General features: G+C 38.3%; 1 protein-coding gene across 3 annotated transcripts in view; it reads right to left on the bottom strand.

The window, feature by feature from the left end:
- RSF1 (remodeling and spacing factor 1) overlaps positions 1-22,787 on the bottom strand; it is a 175,629-nt gene that overhangs the window by 73,932 nt on the left and 78,910 nt on the right. For all 3 annotated transcript variants that reach the window (XM_082627860.1, XM_082627858.1, XM_082627859.1), the window contains exons 3-4: positions 2,951-3,043; positions 1,405-1,610 (exon numbers count right to left, since the gene is read on the bottom strand). In XM_082627860.1, coding sequence (XP_082483986.1) covers positions 1,405-1,610; positions 2,951-3,043 — 299 coding nt within the window. The remainder of the gene's footprint in view (positions 1-1,404; positions 1,611-2,950; positions 3,044-22,787) is intronic.

The raw sequence follows: 22,787 nt of genomic DNA, 5'->3' as shown, positions 1-22,787 counted from the left end.
AAACCAATACTGTATGCTAACACATATATATGGAAACTTAAAAGAAAAAAAAAGGTTTCTGAAGAACCTAGGGGCAGGACAGGAATAAAGACGCAGACATAGAGAATGGACTTGAGGACATGGGGCAGGGAGGGGAAGCTGGGACGAGGTGAGAGAGTAGCACTGACATACATACAACACCAAATGTAAAACAGATAGCTAGTGGGAAGTAGCTGTATAGCACAGGGAGATCAGGTCCGTGCTTTTTGACTACCTAGAAGGGTGGGATTGGGAGGGTGGGAGGGAGACGCAAGAGGGAGGGGATATGGGGATATATGTATACATACAGCTGATTCACTTTGTTATACAGCAAGACTAACACAACACTGTAAAGCAATTATACTCCAACAAAGGTGTAAAAGAGAAAAAAAATAAATTAAGAATAGAGGGACTTCCCTGGTGGCACAGTGGTTAAGAATCCACCTGCCAATGCAGGGGACATGGGTTCGATCCCTGGTCTGGGAAGATTCCACATGCCGCACAGCAACTAAGCCTTTGTGCCACAACTACTGAGCCTGTGCTCTAGAGCCCGTGAGCCACAGCTACAGAAGCCTGCGCGCCTACAGCCTGTGCTCTGCAGCAAGAGAAGCCACCGCAATGAGAAGCCCGCGCACCACAACGAAGAGTAGCCCCTGCTAGCCACAACTAGAGAAAGTCTGCGTGCAGCAATTAAGACCCAATGCAGCCAAAAATAAATAAGTTAAATAAATAAATAAATAAATGAAAGAAATTAAGAATAGCAAAAAAAAGATCGGGGCAAAAAAAGTAGAACGTTCCTCAGATTTCTTCAGACCTCAGTAAAGAAATGTATGCACAGGAAAAACTGAAAATATAGTTAAGTGTCAGATGAATTAGCCACATTAATGAGTAATAAACAAAGAATGCCTAATAGAAAACTATATAGCTAAATAAAAATCAAATAATGTTTTTCTGGGAATTTCCTGGCAGTCCAATGGTTAGGACGCTGGGCTTTCACTGCCGAGGGCGTGGGCTTAATTCCTGGTCCGGGAACTAAGATCCCGAAGCTGTGCAGCACAGCCAAAATATATATATATAATGTTTTTCTTTCCAACAATGAGTTTCTGTGTGCATATTACCTATGCATCATTATTTTTCAGATTCCAGCTTTCCAAAATACAAGGTATTTGTCCTGATATGGACCACACTGCTAAATATATTTATTTATTTGACAAATAATTGAGTGCCTGCTATGGGTATTATGCTGGGCACTAGGCTAGGTCCTGGAAATTCCCAATCCCATAAAAAGAAAAGGATCACCCAGCTTTAGAGATTATACTCCAATAGAGAAGAGATCAAAGTAAGAAACATGCAAATAAACATTTAAAAAATTCCAATAAGAGATACCTGACGATGCATTTCCATGAAGAGCCATCTTGATCATCTTGTTCTTCTATATACATTCTGACATTGTGATCTTGATCCAACTGGTACCAGTACATGAGGCCATCTTTGTCACGGCCAATTGGCTGGAGACGCATGGTATCGGCATCCTCCTCATTGATAATATTCTTGAATTTGAGATTGTCATCAAACTGACACTCACAGAGGTACTGGAAAATAGTCATAACATGGTTTAAAATACCCCATAAATGTTTCTCCATCAAAATAAATGTGATATGTTCAACCAAGGAACAGATTTGGGGATAGGAGAAAGAATACGTTTAGCTTTATCCATCTTTCACTTTCCTCTCTCCCCTTTTGTACGCTTATTTTACAGTAACTAACTCTAAAACATAAAGTTCTAAGTTAACATAATTTTTGTATTACAGAAATTTATAGGTTTAACCCAACCAATGACACAAAAGTGAAGTTATATTTTAAAGCGATGAGTCTGTTTATACTAAAGTTTCCCAAATTTGTTCATGGTATAAAATTTTCAATCACTCCTTCTCTCTTAAAGCTTTTAGATGAACTTCATTCTTGAAATGGCTATCTATTTTTGAAAGCTTGAGATATATATAGTTTTTAAGGAAGGCAGTCTTATTGATAACTGCCTCTGTGGAATTCTCTTAAAAAAAATATATTGACATCACCAAATTGGAAGAACTAATTTTTTATTAAAATTTTTGTGTATGATTAGTGTATAAAGTCAGGTTTCTTCCCTGAACCTATCTGCCCAGGCAAATAATACATGACGTTCCTATCATAGCCTCTTTGCCTTTGCCTGTGGTGTCTAAGCCCGTAGACTCTCTTCTATAAAGGTAGCTTTCCCCTTCATTATGCTGACCACATTGCTAATAATTAGGGCCAACACTCCAAAGCAAGCAAGGAGAAAAAGGGGAACTCAAACTTGAAAATAAATCTATACTTTGAGAAGACCTATGTTAATTAATTAGGTTTAGTTATGTGAGACTTTTATTAAGTACACACTGGCATGCCCCATGTCATCTGGAAAACTAATGATAAATTACTAATTTAGTAAATCAGTAAAAGATTAACCACAGTTTTCCGTATTTGTTAACAGTGATTGTGAAGGCTGCAAATAATGCATAAAATTAATGTGGGGTTTACCTATTCTACTATTGTCCCTACCAGCAGAGATCATTAAACCTAGATAAACTTGTATATTGAAAAACAACCAAAAACAGTAATTTAAAGAACAGTTTTATCATCAAAAAATAAACAAGAAAAAGAAAAATCTATTGTCCTTTTCCACTAAGAGTAAAAATGTCTACTTGGGGACTTCCCTGGTGGCCCAGTGGTTAAGACTCGGTGCTTCCACCGCAGGGGGTGCAGGTTCAATCCCTGGTCAGGGAACTAAGATCCCACATGCCGCAGGCGTGAGCCCCCCACCAAAAGTCTACTTTCTAGTTATTTCCCAATTCAACCAGAAGGAGTCAAAAGTGATTTTTTTAATTAAAATAACTGTAACAAATCATAAATTTATTACCTTTAAGAGTGCTAACTTGCATTCAACACTCATTTCAAGATAGCCTTTCTTCTCCATCTCCCATGCCCAGGTGCTGTTAAACTCTTGACATATCTGTGAGAGAAAGTTAAAGTCTTAATACATAAAAGCAATTTAAATTTACATCGGTAGTTTTTTTGTATAATTATGTTAACTGTTTTGTTAATATATAAAGGAAAAAGTTTATACCAAACACAACTGAATCCAATCCCACCCTGAAATGCCTACTACTTAAATATACCAGAAATGTTTACTACTGTCTGATGATTGAATTTAAGGTAAGCAGTGATCCCTGCAGCTTTCTCCTCTGTTCTCAAGAATTTTATATACACTTTTGTGGCACATTTTCCCAAATGCAAGTAATTATCTGATTCCACCTCTCCAAATAGCCTAGAAGTTCCTTGAGGGCAAGGACAATAGTTTATTCATCTCTATGCCTACAATAGAAGCAAGCTAAAAAAAACCATGCCAAACTGTAGGCACATTTTTATTCAAGTAACTCTCCAACTCAAAGTCCTCCTAATTATGGGTAAAGATTCCAAATTATGGGTAAAGATTCCACTGATTGGCATTTGAGACCTTCTATAATGTGGCATTAACTTAAATTTGTAGGCTTCTCTTCTCATACAAACATTGCAAGCAAACCAGAGACACTTTAACAGGATGAGGAAAGAAGATTTGGATAACCATTCCACTTATCAGGAGATGCACCATGGGCTTTATGACCTCTGTGAGCCAGTTTCCTCAGCAATAAAAGGGGAGCAGTAATAATACTGACCTTAAAGGTTGTGAAATAGGCATAAAAAATGATAAAAAGTGCCTAGAAACTTCATGCTCTTTTTCCAATCCAAGGAACAAAGAGTATAATGAAGGCCAAGGGAGAAGAACCAATACAAGGCACAAAATTATCTGGGAGCTTGGGCAATTAGCTAGAAAAGCTGGCAGGAGGAAAACAAACAGGCAAGTGAAACTGCTTTATATAACCACCTCAACCTAGGAATAAGACCAGGCTGGCCCTCCTGGGAGGGCTACCCTTTTCCTCTCCTGTACCAGTGTCATTTTTTTTTTTTTTTTTTTTTTTTAACCAAGTTAGGATAGAATGCAGTACAGCCAGGAACTATATCATGGGGGATCTTCAAAGGCAAAAAGGAAGAATAAGCTCTCCATTCTGTGGAATACCATACTTCCTCTGACTGATAGCACTACATTAGAGAAAAAAATTGAGATATACAGAATAAGGGAAGTTTCTGGAATATTATACAAGGAAGATCTCAAATGATTATATCAAAACCTAAAGGTCAACATGTGAATAGACACTTTGCCAAAGAATATATATAAATGGCCAATAAGCACGGGAAAAGATAGTCAATGTCCTGAGTCATTAGGGAAATGCAAATCAAAACCACAATGAAATACTACTTCAGACCTGTTAGGATAGCTGTAATCAAAAAGGATAGGGGCTTCCCTGGTGGCGCAGTGGGTGAGAAACCACCTGCCAATGCAGGGGACATGGGTCCGAGCCCTGGTCCGGGAAGTTCCCACATGTTGTGGAGCAACTAAGCCCGTGCACCACAACTACTGAGCCTGCACTCTAGAGCCCATGAACCACAACTACTGAGCCCACGCACCACAACTACTGAAGCCCGCGTGCCTAGAGCCCATGCTCTGCAACGAGAAGCCACTGCAATGAGATGCCTGCGCACCGCAACGAAGAGTAGCCCCTGCTTGCCGCCAGCTAGAGAAAGCCCACTCAGCAACGGAGACCCAACACAGCCAAAAATAAATTAATTAAATAAATTAAAAAAAAAAAGGATAATAGCAAATGATGGGAATGTAAAATGGTGCAGCCGCTTTGTAAAAAAAAAGTTTAGCAATTCCTCAAAATGTTAACACTGAGTTACCACGTGACTTAGCAATTCTACTCCTCAGTATGTACTCCCAAAAAATGAAAACATATACTGTACAAATGTTCATCACAGAATAATAGCCAAAAGGTGGGAACAACCCAAATTTCCATCAACTGATGAATGAATAAAATAACACGTGGAATATAAATACAATGGGATTTTATGCATCCATGAAAAGGAATGAAGTAGTGATATATCGTACAGCATGGATGAACATCAAAACACGATGCTAGGGCTTCCCTGGTGGCGCAGGGAAGTCCTGCGTCTGCAGGACTTGAGAGTCCTTGAGAGTCCGCCTGCCGATGCAGGGGACACGGGTTTGTGCCCCGGTCCGGGAAGATCCGTGGAGCGGCTGGGCTTGTGAGCCATGGCCGCTGAGCCTGCACGTCCGGAGCCTGTGCTCCGCAACGGGAGAGGCCGCAACAGTGAGAGGCCCGCGTACCGCAAAACAAAACAAAACAAAACAAAAAAACCCACGATGCTATGTGAAAGAAACCAGACATAAAAGGTCACAAATTTATGAAAGTTTGTATATTGAATTTCCACAGGAGTCGAATCCATAAAGACAAAATTCATTAGCAGTTGCTAGTGGGTAAGCAGAGGGAGGAACAGACAGTGGTGGCTATGGGCAGATTTCGTTTCAGAGTAACAAAAATGCTCTACAATTATGATACTGTTCTACAGTTAAGATAGTGTACATTCTTGTGAATATGCTTAAAAACACTGAATTGCATATTTTTAAAGAGTGAATTTCATGGTATGTGAATATCTCAATTTAAAACAATCAGAAAGAGGGACAGCCAACAACACAGAGCCCAGCTTATGACTTGGATGAAGCACTTCTTGAGTGCTCTACTGTATACCACACCCCTGGAAGAAGACGTAAGCTAACGCTGAGTGCGGGGAAGTTCGGTTTCACCAAAGGGGCTGAGAATGACACAGCTCCAAAGCATGGCCAACAGCTCACCGCGTCAGACACCAAATACAGCTGAACAACTGCTGATTATCATTTACTGTGTGAAAGGGGAGGAAAGAGAAAGAGACGTAGATACAGAGATAATTAAGATATAAGCCTCTGCTTCCTCACTACTTAGCTTCAGTTTATTGACCTTCATTTACAACGCTTAGGGTGCAAAACCTCTGCTGTGCTGATACTCAGAGATAAACATGCTATTCATTTTCTGTTTCTTTAAGGGCAATGTAGACATACTACTGTGCCATTTGAGGTACTCCCCCCCACCAAAGGCACATTAATTAGATTTGCCCAAATAGCCATAACCTATTGTTACCACGAAGTAAATACTGCAAATAAAACCTGCAAATAAAAAAGGTACTCTAAATGACACTTAAATAATTCTTATGCAGGACTATATAATCTCACCAAGAGTTGGCAAACTTTTTCTAAGGGACAAACAGGAAATAATTTAGGCTTTGTGACCATATGGCCTCTTTTTCAACTATTCAACTCTGCTGTTTTAGTGCAAAAGCAGTCACAGAAAATATATAAACAAGTGAGCTTCACTGTATTACAATACCACTTTATAAGGAAATTTGAATTTCATATAATTTTCATATGTCAACCATTCTCCCAACCATTTAAATATATAAAACCATTCTTAGTTTTCAAGCCATACATAAACATGCAGCAGGCCAGATTTGACCCAGGGGCCACAGTTTGCCTAGAGAACCAGAAATTAGCTTTGTTTATCAGAGACTGTCTAGACAGTTATTCCTGGGACCTTAAAGCAAGGGGATCCCTAATAGATTGGTAATTCACATTAACTCCCCATGTTCCAACTTGATTCTAACCAAGCAGCCTTGTATCAATATATAATTATAATTTGGTTTTGCATGCAATTCCTCTTTAGAGAATGTTCCAATATCTAAAACATTCATATTTATCACCATAAGTTATAATTCCATAATACTGGTTTTAAGTTTGACTCTCTCTAAATGTAGTTAATGAGCGGTCACATCTTGTTGCGTCCCCCTGTATGGTGCCTAAGGAACAGTCTTTCTAATACACACACAAAATCAAATGTCCTGTGCCTGCAAGGCTGAATGCCATTCAGCCTGGGAGACCTCTTGGCTGGCTGCCTGCTGTTGCTCCAAAACTCCCTATGTCTGTTCATCTTAACTTCTACACAGAGAAAAACAAGGTTGAGGATGGAAAATAAAGGGGAGGGGGCGTGGGGGGGCATTTAAAAGTTCACATCAGCTCAATATTTATAAGAAAGGTAGTTTCATATGCTTACACAGCAAATACACAGAATTTATCTCAGTGAGATCATTAACATATTAATCTTAGATTCATATACACAATGGAAGTACCAGTAATTCTTCTCTTTTTGGCAGTTCGAAAGATAAGGCATTAAAAAGGAGGAGGGGTATAGAAAAACCGCAAAAACTCTCAGCATGAATATCCAAACACCTGCACTGAGAGACCAGACCAAAATCTAGCATGGCTTCTATCAGCCTAAGGACATGTCCCTAGCACAACCCTGCTCCTCCCTCACTGCTGTCTAGAAAACTCAAGGTTGCCAAAAGAATTTATTGTTTGTTCCAGCCAATACCTGATCTAGGTCCCTCACCTCCTTTTTTTCTTTTTGGCCATGGTGAGCAGCTTGCAGGATCTTAATTACCCGACCAGGAATCGAAACTGGGCCACCGCAGTGAAAGCGCCAAGTACTAACAACGAGACTGCCAGGGAATTCCCCCATTAATTTTAAAAACAAACATAAACTTAAAATTGTAAATCTTTCCTCTGTCCCTCTGAGATGTGTATGTATCTCCAACAAGACAGGGTGTCCTTCCCAAGGACCTGAAAGCCATTCCTTTTATATGTAATCATCAGACTCTGTGGGAGGGTAGAAGTCTAGTAACTTGCATAGTTAGCAGGCACAAAAGCCCTAATCAAGCTAACTTTGACCAACTCTCATACAAGGTGTTTGTGATTTTTGAATTTCCCTAACCCTGCTCAACCCCTTTACTCCCTCATTACCATCTCCCCAACTCCCTCATTCTCCCTGTAAAACACCAGCCACTTCTGGGCAAACTGAAGTTAAGCTCAAGCTCCATCTACTACAGTAACCGAGTAGGACCCCATGGGGGCCTTCCCAGGACAGCCCTTTACCCCATATCCTCTACTTTAGCTCCTCTCTGAAGTACCTAGGTAACAGTATTTGATGCACATTTCCTGAGTTGTTTTACAGATGTGAAAACACCCCACCAAATGGAAGATGTTAACTACTTGATGACCATGAGCACACAGCCCTCAGGCCTAAGGATTGATAATGTTAACCCCTGTGCCACCACCCTGTTACCTCACCATCACCCAATTAGAATTGTGCAGGAGCTGATCACATACCCTGAGAACCCTACCCCCAACCTGGCTTTTAAAAATGCTTTGCTGGGCCTCCCTGGTGGCGCAGTGGTTGAGAGTCCGCCTGCCGATGCAGGGGATGCGGGTTCGTGCCCCGGTCTGGGAGGATCCCACATGCCGCGGAGCGGCTGGGCCCGTGAGCCATGGCCGCTGGGCCTGCGCGTCCGGAGCCTGTGCTCCGCAACGGGAGAGGCCACAACAGTGAGAGGCCCGCGTACCGCAAAACAAACAAACAAACAAACAAAAAATGCTTTGCTGAAACCCTTCTGGGAGCTCTGGGCTTTTTAGGGCTTGAGCCACCTGTCTACTTGCGTGGCCCTGCAATACACCTTTCTCTGCTCCAAACTCCGATGTCTCAGTGTGTTTGGCCTCACTGTGCGTCAGGCACACGAACTTGCACTAACACTACCACCGTAGTTATTGAATAAAATCAGTCATTACAGCCTTTAACTAGTGTCTGCCATTGTTTACCTTTGGTGGGGGAGTCCCTGAATATCATTCAGATGAAAACCTTTATTTTACCACTGAGAGACATGAAATTTAAAGAGATTCATTTATCCAGCGATTCCACAAATATTTATTGAGTACTTGTTCTATGGCAGGAACTAGTCTAGGACCTGGAATACCATGGTAAAGAAAACAACCAACCTGCCACCATGAAGCTTATACTCTAGGAGGCAGTCAGATAGGTGAACATAAGAAAATATCAAGTAGAGACAAAGGCTATGTTGAAAATAAAATAGAATACTGTGAAAGAGGAAAGTCTGAGTGCTACTCTGGATTGGGTGCTCAGGGGAGGCCTCATTAAAAAAAGTTGACATTTGACGCAAAAAGTTGAGACATGACTGATAAAACAGAAATCAGCCACATGAAGACCTGGCATAGGAATATTCCAGACAGAAGAAACAGCAAGCACAAAGCCTTAAGGTCTGGCATATTATAAAACCACAAAAAAAGATCAGTGTAAGTGAAGCAGAATAAGAGGGTGAGCAGCAAAAGATAAAGTTGAAGAGGTAACCAAAGGCCAAATTTATGTAGGCCAGGGTAAGAAATTAAAATCTAATTTCAAATGTGATGGATTTTTTATAATCTTTTTTTTTTTTTTTTTTGCATGGGGAGATCATAGCTCATACAGAATATTGTGTTAAATGGTGGAGAGGTTGTGTTGAAAAGGGAACACTCCTACACTGCCGGTGGGAATGTAAATTGGTGCAGCCGCTATGGAAAACAGTACGGAGGTTCCTAAAAAACTAAAAATAGAGTTTCCATATGATGCAGCAATCCCACTCCTGGGCATATATCCAGAGGAAATTCTAATTCGAAAAGATACATGCACTCCTAATGTTCATAGGAGCACTATTTACAACAGCCAAGACATGGAAGCAACCTAAACGTCCATTGACAGATGAACAGATAAAGATGTGGCATATATATACAATTAAATACCACTCAGTCATCAAAAAGAATGAAATAATGCCATTTTGCAGCAACATGGATGGACCCAGAGATTATCCTACTAAGTGAAATTAGAAAGAGAAAGACAAATACCATAAGATATATCGCTTATATGTGGAATCTAAAATATGACACAAATGAACTTATCTATGAAACAGAAAGAGACTCACAGACATAGAAAACAAACTTATGGTTACCAAAGGGGATAGCGGGAGGGATAAATTAGGAGTCTGGTATTAGCAGATACAAACTACTATATATAAAATAGATAAACAACAAGGTCCTACTGTATAGCATAGGGAACTGTATTCAATACCCTGTAATAAACCATATGGAAAAGAAGATGAAGACTATATATACATATATATATATATATATATATATATATATATATATGAATCACTTTGCTGTACACCAGAAGCTAATACAACACTGTAAATCAACTATACTTCAATTAAAAAATTAAAAAGGACTTTGTTAGTTTCAGGCATATGCCCAGGAATGGGATTGCTCGATCATATGGTAGCTCTATTTTTAGTTTTTTAAGGAAATTCCATACTGTTTTCCATGGTGGCTGCACCAATTTACATTCCTCTTAACAGGGTAGGAGGGTTTCAATATGATGGGAGGATTTTACATGGGGGAATAATTAGATTGGATTTATGTTTCAAAAATGGCTGCTGTGTGTAAAATAGACTGCAGAGGGAAAAGAATGGAAACTAAGAAACCAATTTTAAGGCAAGAGATAATGATGACATAGACTATGGTGGTAGTAGTGGGAACAGAAAGAAGTAGACAGCTGTATTTCGAAGGTAGAATCATCAGGACTTTTGAAAGAACAGATATGGAAGGTGAATAGAAAGAAAAACCAAAGGTGACATCTAAATTCCTTGCCTTGAACAAATGGAAGGATGAAAGTGCTTTTAACGAAGACATAAAGGAATACCTGAGAGAAAAGAGATCTCTTTTGTACCTAATGAGTTTCAGGTATGTATTAGACATCTAAGAAATATCCTTCTCAAAGTTAGTGACTGAGTTGAATCTTGAAGCTTATGATTCCTGGCTCAGAGATCTTTCCACTGGATCATGTACAGTCTTTTTTTTTTGCAGTATGCTGGCCTCTCACTGTTGTGGCCTCTCCCGTTGCAGAGCACAGGCTCCAGATGCGCAGGCCCAGTGGCCATGGTTCACGGGCCCAGCCGCTCCGCAGCATGTGGGATCCTCCCGGACCGGGGCACGAACCCGTGTCCCCTGCATCGGCAGGCGGACTCTCAACCACTGTGACACGAGGGAAGCCCCATATACAGTCTTTACTTAAACCTTTTCAAATCTGAGTCAAGAAGAATTTTTTGGCTGAGCTCTGAGAAGTCATCTTTGTATCCATCCCTAGCTTGTGACAAAGTATGAGACACACAGCAGGTACAAAACAAATGATCTGATGAATAAATGAAAGACATAGAAAAACAATGTTTTTACCTTAATTTAAAATACTATTATTTTAAGATAACACCAATAACTTCTGTAGGCAACACAACACATCTTAGAGAACATTATAAATTCTTACCAGAATAATAATAATAGCTAACATTTATTGTGTGTTTAACATGTGCCAATACTATTCCAATTGCTTTAAAAAATTAACTCAGTCAATTCTCACAAGCCTTAGATGGGTGTACTGTTATCCTTAGGAGGTTCTGTGCTTCAGCCAAGAAATGAGAGAAATAGGAATTAGTATCTCTAGTAATTTATGGTAAAATCAGTAATATATTTAAGACACCAATTAGGTCAGCTATCACCAACCAAGCTATGGAAAAAAGCTAGACTGAGAATTAGAAATCATTCAGCTCCTTTATTATACTCAAATTACACCTCACCAAGTCCCCCTGACCTAATACTTAAATATGTCCGACTATTTTGTATATAATATTCTTTCCAGAGGACTAAACGAAACATTTACTGAGCACACTTAGTATTTGGAGGGCAAAGATGAATTAACAGACAGTCTCTGCTCTAAGAAGTTCAGAATTCAGAGAGCGAGATGGTCATGAAAACAAATAATTATAGAGGGAGAAAGCAGTCAGAGTCATCTACAAACTGAGTAACTGATATATCTATGAACTACTATGAAAATACAGAGGAGAGAAACCCTTATACAGCCAATGGATGAAGGGCAATCAAAGAAGTTTTTATTCAAGTGGTGACATTTATGCTAGGACCTAAAGGATGAATGAGGTTTTACCAGAAAAAAAGGTAAATAAAGAGTATTTCAAGAAAAACAGAACAGAATATGAAAACCAATGGGGATGTGAATATTTTGGTATGTTCTGTCAATGTGAAGGCGAATAGAGGAGCTCTTTATGCTGAGCCCTTAGAATCCTAGATCATGAGTGTTGGGGGGTGGGGGTGGGTAGAGACAAGGCCATGAAAGTAGGTCATGGCTCATAAATATGAGGACTCAACAAGCATTTGGAAGTACTGATGAAAAACAGTTCTATTGCACTGCGCAAGACAGACAGGAGAATAGATTCCGAGGTCAAGGAGACCCACTAAAGCCTGTTTTGCAATAATTCACGGGAAAGGTGATGAAGCTGGAGCTAAGCTTGGCAGAAGATACTCAAGAGAAGGAAGATTCAGATTGTTAGTACACATATCTTACAAAGCAACAACAAGCTTTATGCCTAGTATATTACCTAGTAAATGTTTTACTATTTACAGTAGAACTTTCACAAACATTATTTCATTTGGGGTGGATGTTCTGTAAAACTACAAGATTTTTGAAAGCAAAAACAAAATCTGATTCATCTTTCTATTTCCTATAGTATCTCCCAAGTTCAGGGCCTTGCTAATAGTGGACACTCAGTATTTACTGTATCAATGTTCTCTGATATAACTACAGAGTCAACTTACTATTATGACGGGCTATCTGGGAACACTGCCTATAAGAATGTATATTAAGAGTTATACAGAATGGATGTTTCTTTAATTCCTTAAAAAATATACAGGAAATAAAAGACTGTCACTTATTTCAAGTTGGAAGGTATTGAACCACCATGGAGAAGACATCTGTTTTGCCTGTTTGGGGGCTGGGGCAGATGGGTGGGGGTTACTGTTATACTTACTTTGGCGCTGACTGTATGCGGGTAAATGGACAAGGTCTGTCATCTGTTTAGGGACCTGTTTTGTATTCTCCCAACCCTACACCCATTTTTCTTTTCTTTTCTTTCTTTTTTTTTTTTTGCGGTACGCAGGGCTCTCACTGCTGTGGCCTCTCCCGTTGCGGAGCACAGGCTCCAGACGCACAGGCTCAGTGGCCATGGCTCACGGGCCCAGCCACTCCGTGGCATGTGGGATCCTCCCGGAACAGGGCACAAACCCACGTCCCCTGCATCAGCAGGCGGACTCTCAACCACTGCACCACCAGGGAAGCCCCCTCTTTTCTTTTTTGAATGTACTTTTTTGTAAACCAAGGTTGTAGAATTCCAAAATTTTTTTCAACCTTGGAAACTTAAGTAGAATGCCCTCAAATGGACGGATTTTCGTCCTTAGAGAGTCAGTGTGTGGTGTTGCTGCTTATTTAAATACAGTTCAGGTGGGGCCCCAAGAGTGCCAAGGTCCTCCCTATGCTTTCCAGATGTGCTTCTTCTTCTAAAACCAGGAGCGGTGAGTACCTGAGCAGGGAATCTCAGGTGACTTAATTTAGTTCACCGGTGCCTACTCTGAAGGGCTGGGTGTCCGTTCTTGAAGAAACAAACTCACCAGAAGGGCATGTTTCCTTATTATATACTAATAACTTCTTATACTAATTTGTACCAGAAGTTCCTTGACTGTGACTTATGCCAAGTAATTATGAAGATTTTTTTCCCCCTGAGTATTGCATGAAGGCTACCAAGTTGGAACAGGCAAGTCCTGGATGTGAAAGCTTTAATTTGTCTACGTCATTCATGTGTTATTTTTGTAGCTATAGTCTCTATTTTCTTATTTGATGACCAATGAAGTGTTCCTAGGCCCTGTCGTAAACCTAAGAGTTGATATATTGGTGCGAGCAGCTGGAAGTTCAAGATGTTGTGATTCTTTTTTTCTTAATCCCGCTTTCGTACATGTGATATTAAGCAGATGATGAAGCGTTACTCTTGAGGATTTAACAAGGAAGGAGAAAGAAAGACCCACATTTCTGGGTGACGTCTTTGCCCCTCTATGTGGAAAAGTGGATTGCGACTCTTCTCAAGTCTGTCTCTTGGTAACTGCACCTGACTTTAGGATCCAAAAAAATTTTTTGTTTGTTTTGCCAAGTTGTGCCTTTCCTTCTGGAATTGTAAGTGAACACAATAATAGTACCTGTTTACACTGTGAAGTGGATATTGTTACAGAAAACACACCAGAGGCTTTCTCAGTTGTTAAGCTAACAATGCCTTGTGAATGTATGATCTACGGAGAAACCCCTGTAGTTTTTACCTGCTGATGCCGTCTGTCGGAGAATAAATTTTGGATGGTTCCTTTTTCACCAAAAAAAAAAAATATATATATATATGAAATATTTCGATGGCAAGATTTCTCTAACAACATGGTTTTGAAAATCAAAAGAACACAAAAACCCCAACAACTGACAAGAGCACAGGTATGTATCAGTTAATTAGTTCATTCCACAAACAGGATAAACAGTCCATTATCAGGACTTTATTGTATGCCAAACACTGTGCTTGACATCAGGATAAGTAAGACACTACAACTCCTGCTAAAGGAACTCTTAGTGGGACAGGCAGCTGGAATCTGTTAACCTATAAATTTGGCACATTTACACATGTCAAAAATTTGAGAAGCTACTCTCAAAAGTAGTCTATTCTGAAGTCTTAGTTAAGGAAAAGGTACCTTGCAAGTACCTGACAAAAATCCAGCAAGAAAAATAAAACCTCTACCATAGCTATTTTGTATCATAGGTAAGAGTAACCATATACCTAAAATAGGCCTAAATGGAAAGTGTGTGATTGGTAGTACCTCCTTCCAAAAGATCTACTTTATATCAGTAATCTAAATAGAAAGGGAAATAAGGCTTTAGTATAAAATAGATTGAGATTCAAATCCAGGCTCTCTCTATCAGCAGTGTGATCTTGTCAGGGTCAATCACTTCTCTGAATTTCAGGATCTTCATCTGTAAAATGGAGGTTTTGTTGCTAATAAAAGAGATGAGATTAGGAAGATCAGATACTCACAGTGCCACAGCTACTTATATAAATGCAAACCTGAAAATGGATCCAGAAAAGCACCAAAAGAACCAACTGGAACACAGCAGAAAATACACAGAGAATTAAGAGCTGGTAGGAAGTATACTGGTATTCTTCAAACTGTACATAAACATTGTTTCATGACACTTTTGTTTCAGATATATTAAAAAAAATGTCATATTTAAACAAAATTATTGGTGACTGATTTAATTCCCTACTTTTATTTTCTGGGTAATTAACCCTATATTATACTGAATGGCTTGCCTTGTTATACTCTATCCAATATGATAGTGAATATATGTTGAAGCTAAGATCACTGCCAGATCTAGAGAAAATTCCCTAACTGCTGCCTTTTAAAATATTGTTAAATATATATGAATTTAGTATACAGAGATATAATGTTTACATATAAATAAACATAAAATTTGCCATTTTAACCATTAAATGTATAATTCAGTGGCATTTATCAATCACATTCACAATGTTGTATAACCATTAACACTTTTTATTTCCAAAAGCTTTTTTTATTATCCAGACAGAAACTCTTTTTTTTTTTGGACATGCCACGTGGCTTGTGGGATGCTAGTTCCCCGAACAGGGATTGAACCCCGGCCCTCAGTAGGGGAAGCGCAGGGTCCTAATCACTGGACCTCCAGGGAATTCCTTCCAAACAGAAACTCTAAACTTTAAGCAATAACTCCCCATTCTCCTCCCACCCTGCAGCACCTGGTAATCTCTAATCTACTTTGTCTCTATGAATTTGCCTATTCTAGATAGTTCTTATAAGTGGAATCATCCAATATTTGTCCTTTTGTGCCTGGCTTCTTTTACTTAGCGTAATGTTTTTGAGGATTGCCCCTGTGGTAGCACATATAAGAACTTCATTCCTTTTCAGGGATGAAAAATATTGCATTGTATGAATACACCACATTTTGTTTATCCATTCATCTGTTGATGGACACTTGGGTAGTTTCAACCTTTTGGCTACTATGAATTATGCTACAATAAACACTGGCATACAAGTACCTGTTTGAGCCTCTGTTTTCAATTCTTTTGCGTATATAGCTAGGAGTAGAACTGATAGGTCCCAAGGCAATTCTATGGAGGATGTGCCAAATTGTTTTCCACAACAGCTGCACCATTTTGCATTCCCATCAGAGTTTCAATATCTCCACGATCTCACCAATACTTATTATTTTCCTTTTTTTAAAAAATAGTCATCCTATTAGGTAAAAAGTAATATCTCATTGTGTTTTTGATTTGCATTTCCCCAGTGACTAAAGATGTTGAGCATCTTTTCATGTGCTAATTATTAATCTTTGTATATCTTTAGAGAAATGTCTACTTAAAAATTTTGCTCCTTTTTAAACTGGGTTGGTCTTTTTGTTGTTGAGTTTTAGTAGTTCCTTATATAGTCTAGATATTAAGTTCTTATCAGTCATACGGTTTGCAGATATTTTCTCCCATTTTGTAGGTTATCTTTTCACTTTCTTCATAACGTTATTTGATGCACAAAAGTTGATTTTTTTTAAACTTTTTAATTTTGATAAAGTCCAATTTATCTATTGTTTTTCTGGTTGCTCACGTGCTTTTGGTGTCAGATCTAAGACTCTACTGCCAAGGCCAACGTCATGAAGATTTATCCCTATATTTTATTCTAAGAGGTTTATGGTTCTAGCTCTTTTAATTAGGCTGTTAATCCATTTTGAGTTAATTTTTGCATATGGTATGAGGTAGGGTATCTACTGCATTTTGCAAGTTGTTAAATCTCAAGAAATACATACTTCATACTACAGGCAACAATCAAAAGAAGTTCTAAAAATACTACAATAAATTCTCAATACATCTTATATACTCCATCCTCTCATTTTCAGCTCAGACAAGAATCAAGACACATACACGTCGGGCTTCCCTGGTGGCACAGTGGTTGAGAATCTGTCTGCCAATGCAGAGGACACGGGTTCGAGCCCCGGTCTGGGAAAATCCCACATGCTGCGGAGCAGCTAAGCCTGTGTGCCGCAACTACTGAGTCTGCACACTAGAGCCCACAAGCCACAACTACTGAGCCCGCATGCCATAACTACTGAAGCCCGCGCACCTAGAGTCCATGCTCTGCAACAAGAGAAGCCACCGCAATGAGAAGCCCATGCACCGCAACGAAGAGTAGCCCCCGCTCGCCGCAACTAGAGAAAGCCCACACGCAGCATGAAGACCCAACACAGCCAAAAATGAACAAATAAATAAATAAATAAATAAAAGACACATACATATTATCATTATATTTTTCAATGGGTTCCTAAAGCTTCTTATACATAGGAAATTTTAGGAGATTTTATTTTTACTTCCCAGGTTTATCTGCTTAGTAGCTAAAGCAATGAGATATAACTTTAAATTGGTATTTTTATGTAACTTCTTTCAAAACACACTAATACTACAGTTATAGGTATGTTTACTAAATAAACAAATGTGGTTATGAAGGAGCAGTACTCCTGAGTATATAATTGAGAGGTTATGACCAATACAAGTGTGCACACTTGAAAAAAAATCTCTGGAGGGGAAGGGCGGGTTTCTTAAGTCAACTACAAGGGCACTCTTGCCACAGGAGACTTCCCAGCCATAATTAAGGCACTGATCCCTTCTGATTGGAAAAGCCTGCAGGTATATTATCAACATAAAACATTCACTGGACCACCTGAAGTTCACTAGAAAACTAAAGAAAATGCAACCCAACATTTCCATATCCACAAGTATAAATAATTTGGCCCAAGTTGCTATCAACTTCCAAAGGAATGCCAGCCGCAGGAAAAGAAAAGTAAAACTGCCATTGTTTCTTTGATAATTTATTATTAATATTTAAACATTTGCTGAGTTCCAACTATTTGACAAGACTATGCTGAAAAGTATTCACATATACTTTCATGAGAAAACAGAGGATCAAAGAAGTAACTAAACTTACGCACCTAGTAACTAGCAGAGTTCAGGTTTTTCCCCATTAGAAATCCAGGGCTCTTTGTACACCACCGCATGCAATTCATTTATGAGGGTAAATTATGTCTACTTACACATTACCACAGAGTAAATGGTACTCTTTAAGGAACATTTTGCAAAGTTAAAAAGTATGTGAAAATGCTTTCCAATAAGTAAAGCATTAAGTATTCATTCTGTGGCAATAAACTTATGTTCAACCCTTGCTTCATCATCTACTATCCATGTGACCTCGGGAGTTATTTATTCTCCATGATCTGGGTTGTACTATGAATTAAATGATAATGCACGTAAAATAGCATAGGATCTAGTATATAGTAAGTTCTCAAATATTAGCTCTTATCATTATTATTAAAATATAAGCTTTGGAGAATTGAAACCCTCATAAATTGCTGATGGGAATGTAAAATAGTATAGCAACTATGGAAAACAGTTTGGCAGTTCCTCAAAAAAATACCATATGACCCAGTAATTATACTCCTAAGTACATACAGAAATGAAAATACATGGCCACACAAACACTTGTATACCAACATTCATAGCAACATTACTCCTAACAGCCAAAAAGTGAAAAAATCCAAATGATCATCAATTGATGATGAATAAATAAAATGTGGTATAAACCAAACAATGGAATAGTGTTTGGCAATAAAAAGGAATGGAATACTGATATATACTATAATATGAATAAACCTTGAAATCATTATGCTAAGTGAAAGAAGACACAAAAGGCCACTTGTTTTATGATTCCATCTATAAGAAATGTCCATAATAGGCAAATCCATAAAGACAGAAAGTAGATTGGGGGCTGCCAGGGGATTTGAGCAGGAAGGGTTTGAACGGAACGGATTGCTAATGGGTACAGTTTCTTCTTGGGGTGACGGAAATGTTCTGGAATTAGATAGTGGTTATGGTTGTACAACACAGTGACTATACTAAAACTCAATGAATATACTAAAAATCAATGAATATATTTTAATATGGCAAATTTTATGTTGTATTATTTTATGTTGTATGAATTATATCTCAAATAAAGTAAAACACAAATTAATACTAACAAGGCAAATAAAAAGGAAAGATAACAACCTTAGTTTACTTTTGAAAACAGTATTTAAGGCACTACAGAAATATCAAGCCCTTGTCAAAATATATCCAAATTAGCAAATGACAAAAGATGACCCTTATGACTTGCTAACACATGACAAGCTTCCTAAGGAATAAAGGAGTAAAGGCAATGGGCAATGGGCTTTACTGAAATTGTCATCTAGGTGAAAGGCATCTATTGCCAAATTTATTCACTTTCCAAAGAGTTCTAAACCTGTTACTAGAAACCAAAGGACAGGGATTATCTCTTATCTTCCCTTTACTTTTGAGGGACAAATGAGGTCATTTTCTGTTAAGTGGTGGATAGACACCCCAGAAGAGACACATTAGATTATTTTCTACTGAAGGTCATTATCCCTCAAGTATTGAGCACCAGCAAATACTCTTTGCTTATTCTAATAAGCATATATTTTTTAATATTTTAACATTTCTTAAAATCAAGAGCCTTTTAAAATCCATGGTAACATTCAATGTGACAGTATTTCTTTTTTCATTGAAAAACTGTCTCTAAATCACTGGTTGTGGCATGCACTGAAGAAATCACAAAATTTAAGAAAAATAGCAATAATAAATTACCATCTGTCTCTTAGAAATAATTCTGAGGCTAAAGGAAATCAACTCCTTTAAAGGATAATTTATTAAAAATTAGCTTTCCCATTACTTTTTAGGGCCTCTTTATTGCTGTTTTTGGGTAGGAGGCAGGGCAGTAGGAAAGCAGAGGCACAGATAATGAATTTGTTGAAGGCACATATCTGTTTATTGACATGGTGGTATTCATTATCCATGGCTAAGGTGTCTGAAATTGCTCACGTGGTATCTAAAGTCATTAACAACCACAGGAAATAGAGGAGTTTCATGGAGGCATAAGAGTTCACTGGCAGAGAAATCTGTGACTCACCAAAAGGAATCTGAAGCTCAGTAAGGCCAAGGCCTATCCAATGAAGCAAGACGTTAATGGGTCGTCGCAGAACTGCTATTTTAAATTTCTACTCACTGGGTTTTTTTAGGAGGGTAACTCCACCTTAAAAGTAAAAAGTCACCAGCTAGATTTTCAGGTTCCTTTACATTCTGGATGAAATTGGGAAATATATGTTAGCAAGTGCAAGATATAGCACAACAATGAATGCCCTTCTTGAGGTGAGCTGCTAGACACCTCTCTTTCCCTCTATCAATTACAAAGACTTATTGACTCTACCTTCCAAACAGCTCTCACATAAACGCTTTTCTTTCCATACTTACTGCCAAAACCTTAATTCAGGCCTCTTCATTGCTCAGTTGGATTATTACAGTAACTTTCTTTCACGTGAACCCTAGGCCTCCAATCACTGCCATTCTCTCTAGGTACTTTATATTATAGTGAAGCCAAGCTATTAGTAATTTCCTAACAAGTTTCTGCTCATTCTACAGGTCTCAGTTCAACTGTTTTAGGGAGACACAAACAAGACAAGACAAACAGGTGCCAATGCTGACGATTTGTGGTGGCAGTGTAGTCTGCTAAATCTAGACTTGGCAGGAAAAGCTTAGACTGGCAACATCTGCTATGAGCCAAGGAACAAGGCCTAGCAGATGTCAGGTATTTGCTCTGGATTTAAACAGAATTTTATATTAATTATGTTCCACTGCCTTCAAAAGGAAAAGAAAAAGCTCTCCATAATACATATGCACAATGGTACCACTAGGAAAAAGGTAAAAGGTCAAGAGGCATGTTAACAGGGAAGGTAAACATTCCACTAGAAAATTAATGTAACCAACTAATACAACTAAGAAGTAAATACAGAGTTAAGCTTATTAGCAGCCAAATGAAAGAAAACTGAAAATATTTAAGTGATTAATTCATCTAATATTGATGCATAAAAGATGCAAAAAGCATTCAAGATGCTTAGAATTTACAACAAAGAAAAATATAAGGGGCAATACTAGCGGTGTTTTAAAGCACAGGATTCACAAAGTCCTGGGCTTCAATGCTGGCTCTGCCATTTCTAGCAACGAGAGACTGATCCAGTTATTTAGTTTCTTAAAGTCAATTTCCTTGTGCATAAAATGAGGATAATATTTACTTCAAGAGTGAGCTATATAAGGAAAATATTAAACACAGTGCCTGGTACATAGTGAACATGCAATATAAAAAATGTACAGTAGTTTCTAAAATGGAGTTACACATAAATCCATGGAGGAACATCTTCCAGAGAGAAGAAAGGTCTCAAGAAGAAAGTAATTCTTGAGGTGAAAGCTAAAGGATAAACGTTTGCCAGGAAAACAAGTTGGTGGGAAGGCATTCTAGGCAGAAGATACAGTATATGCAAAAACTCTGAAGAATGAAAAAGATAGTATTTTCTGTTAATGACTCAGAATGTGAGTCAAGTAGCAGGGTACACAGGAGTGAATGTCATTAGATGTGGCTAAATCATTAAGAGCTTTGAATGCTAAGACATAGTTTAGATTTTTAAAAGAAAGAGAATCACTAAGTAACTCTAAGTGATATAACAGTTACTTTTAAACCTTTGTGTTTAATGACAGAATCATGGCTTGGGCTCACCATGTTGGTGGTGACGTGAATACATCATGGATTCCGTATGTATAAGAGGATTGAGGAATAACAGAATTTAGCTTTTGATATATGTTGAGTTTGATTTGCTTACATGAAACCAGTTCACTAAGCAGTCAGTTGGATATAAATGTAGACGTTTGTAATCCGGTATAAGGGATATATGTATACATATAGCTGATTCACTTTGTTATACAGCAGACACTAACACAACATTGTAAAGCAATTATACTCCAATAAAGGTGTTAAAAAAAAAAAAAAGCCTGAGCTAGAGCTAGAGCTTTGGGAGTCAGCGTTTGTAAAACTTTTTCTAGTAATAAACTCTCAAGGAAACTTATTGCTTAGACTCCGTACAAATACATTTGTTCAATCATTCAACATGCTTAGAGCTGGTTAAATTGTGGTCCAAAAGGTAGACATAGTTCCAATCTGCTTATGAACCAGCAGACAACTAATATGAGAGATAATAAAAACAGGCAAAAGCAGTTCTGCAGCAGGTACAGATGTGCTCTTTGCTCATCCTTGTCCTTTTTATCTATCCAACACCAAGTGGCTTTCTGGTATTCTAATTTCATAAATGACAGAACTAAGAGAAATAGAGAAATAGGTGGTTAATGTGCTTTCTAGACCAGGTGCCCAACTTTTTCTATAAATGACCAATAGTAAGAATTTTAGGCTTTGTTGACCATACAGTCCATTAAACAGACCACTGAAGACCACTGGCACTTCAGCATGAAAGCTGCTGTAGATCATCGGTAAACAAACAGATGCAGCTGTGTTCAAATACTACTTTTTCACAAAACCAGGCAGCTAGCTAGATTTGGCTATAGTGTGCCAACTCCTCCTCTAGACTATCAATAGCTCTCCTAACAATGCAGAAAGAATGGCTAAAGAAAAAAATTCCTGACATAGCTTTTGGCCACAATAAAACTTGTACTTTTATTTTTAAATTACATTTTTAGAAAAGCTATAATGTAACATAACTTTACATAAAAAAAGTTTATTGTCAAGTATTTATCAATTATACCCAGTATCCATCAGGTTTCACATAAAATGTTCACTCCTGGTGATTTAGAGAAGAAAATAATATACGCAAATAATTATAATGTTCCTTTTTAAAAACAACTTAAGGGACTTCACTGGTGGTCCAGTGGGTAAGAATCCATGCTCCCAATGCAGGGGGCCAGGGTTCAATCCCTAGTCAGGGAACTAGATCCTGCAT

Source organism: Mesoplodon mirus (genome assembly GCF_964341445.2).
Source record: "Mesoplodon mirus genome assembly, chromosome: 7".
Classification (NCBI taxonomy): domain Eukaryota; kingdom Metazoa; phylum Chordata; class Mammalia; order Artiodactyla; family Ziphiidae; genus Mesoplodon; species Mesoplodon mirus.
The sequence above is the reverse complement of the archived record's forward strand: the minus strand, read 5'-3'. Positions and strand labels throughout refer to the sequence as shown.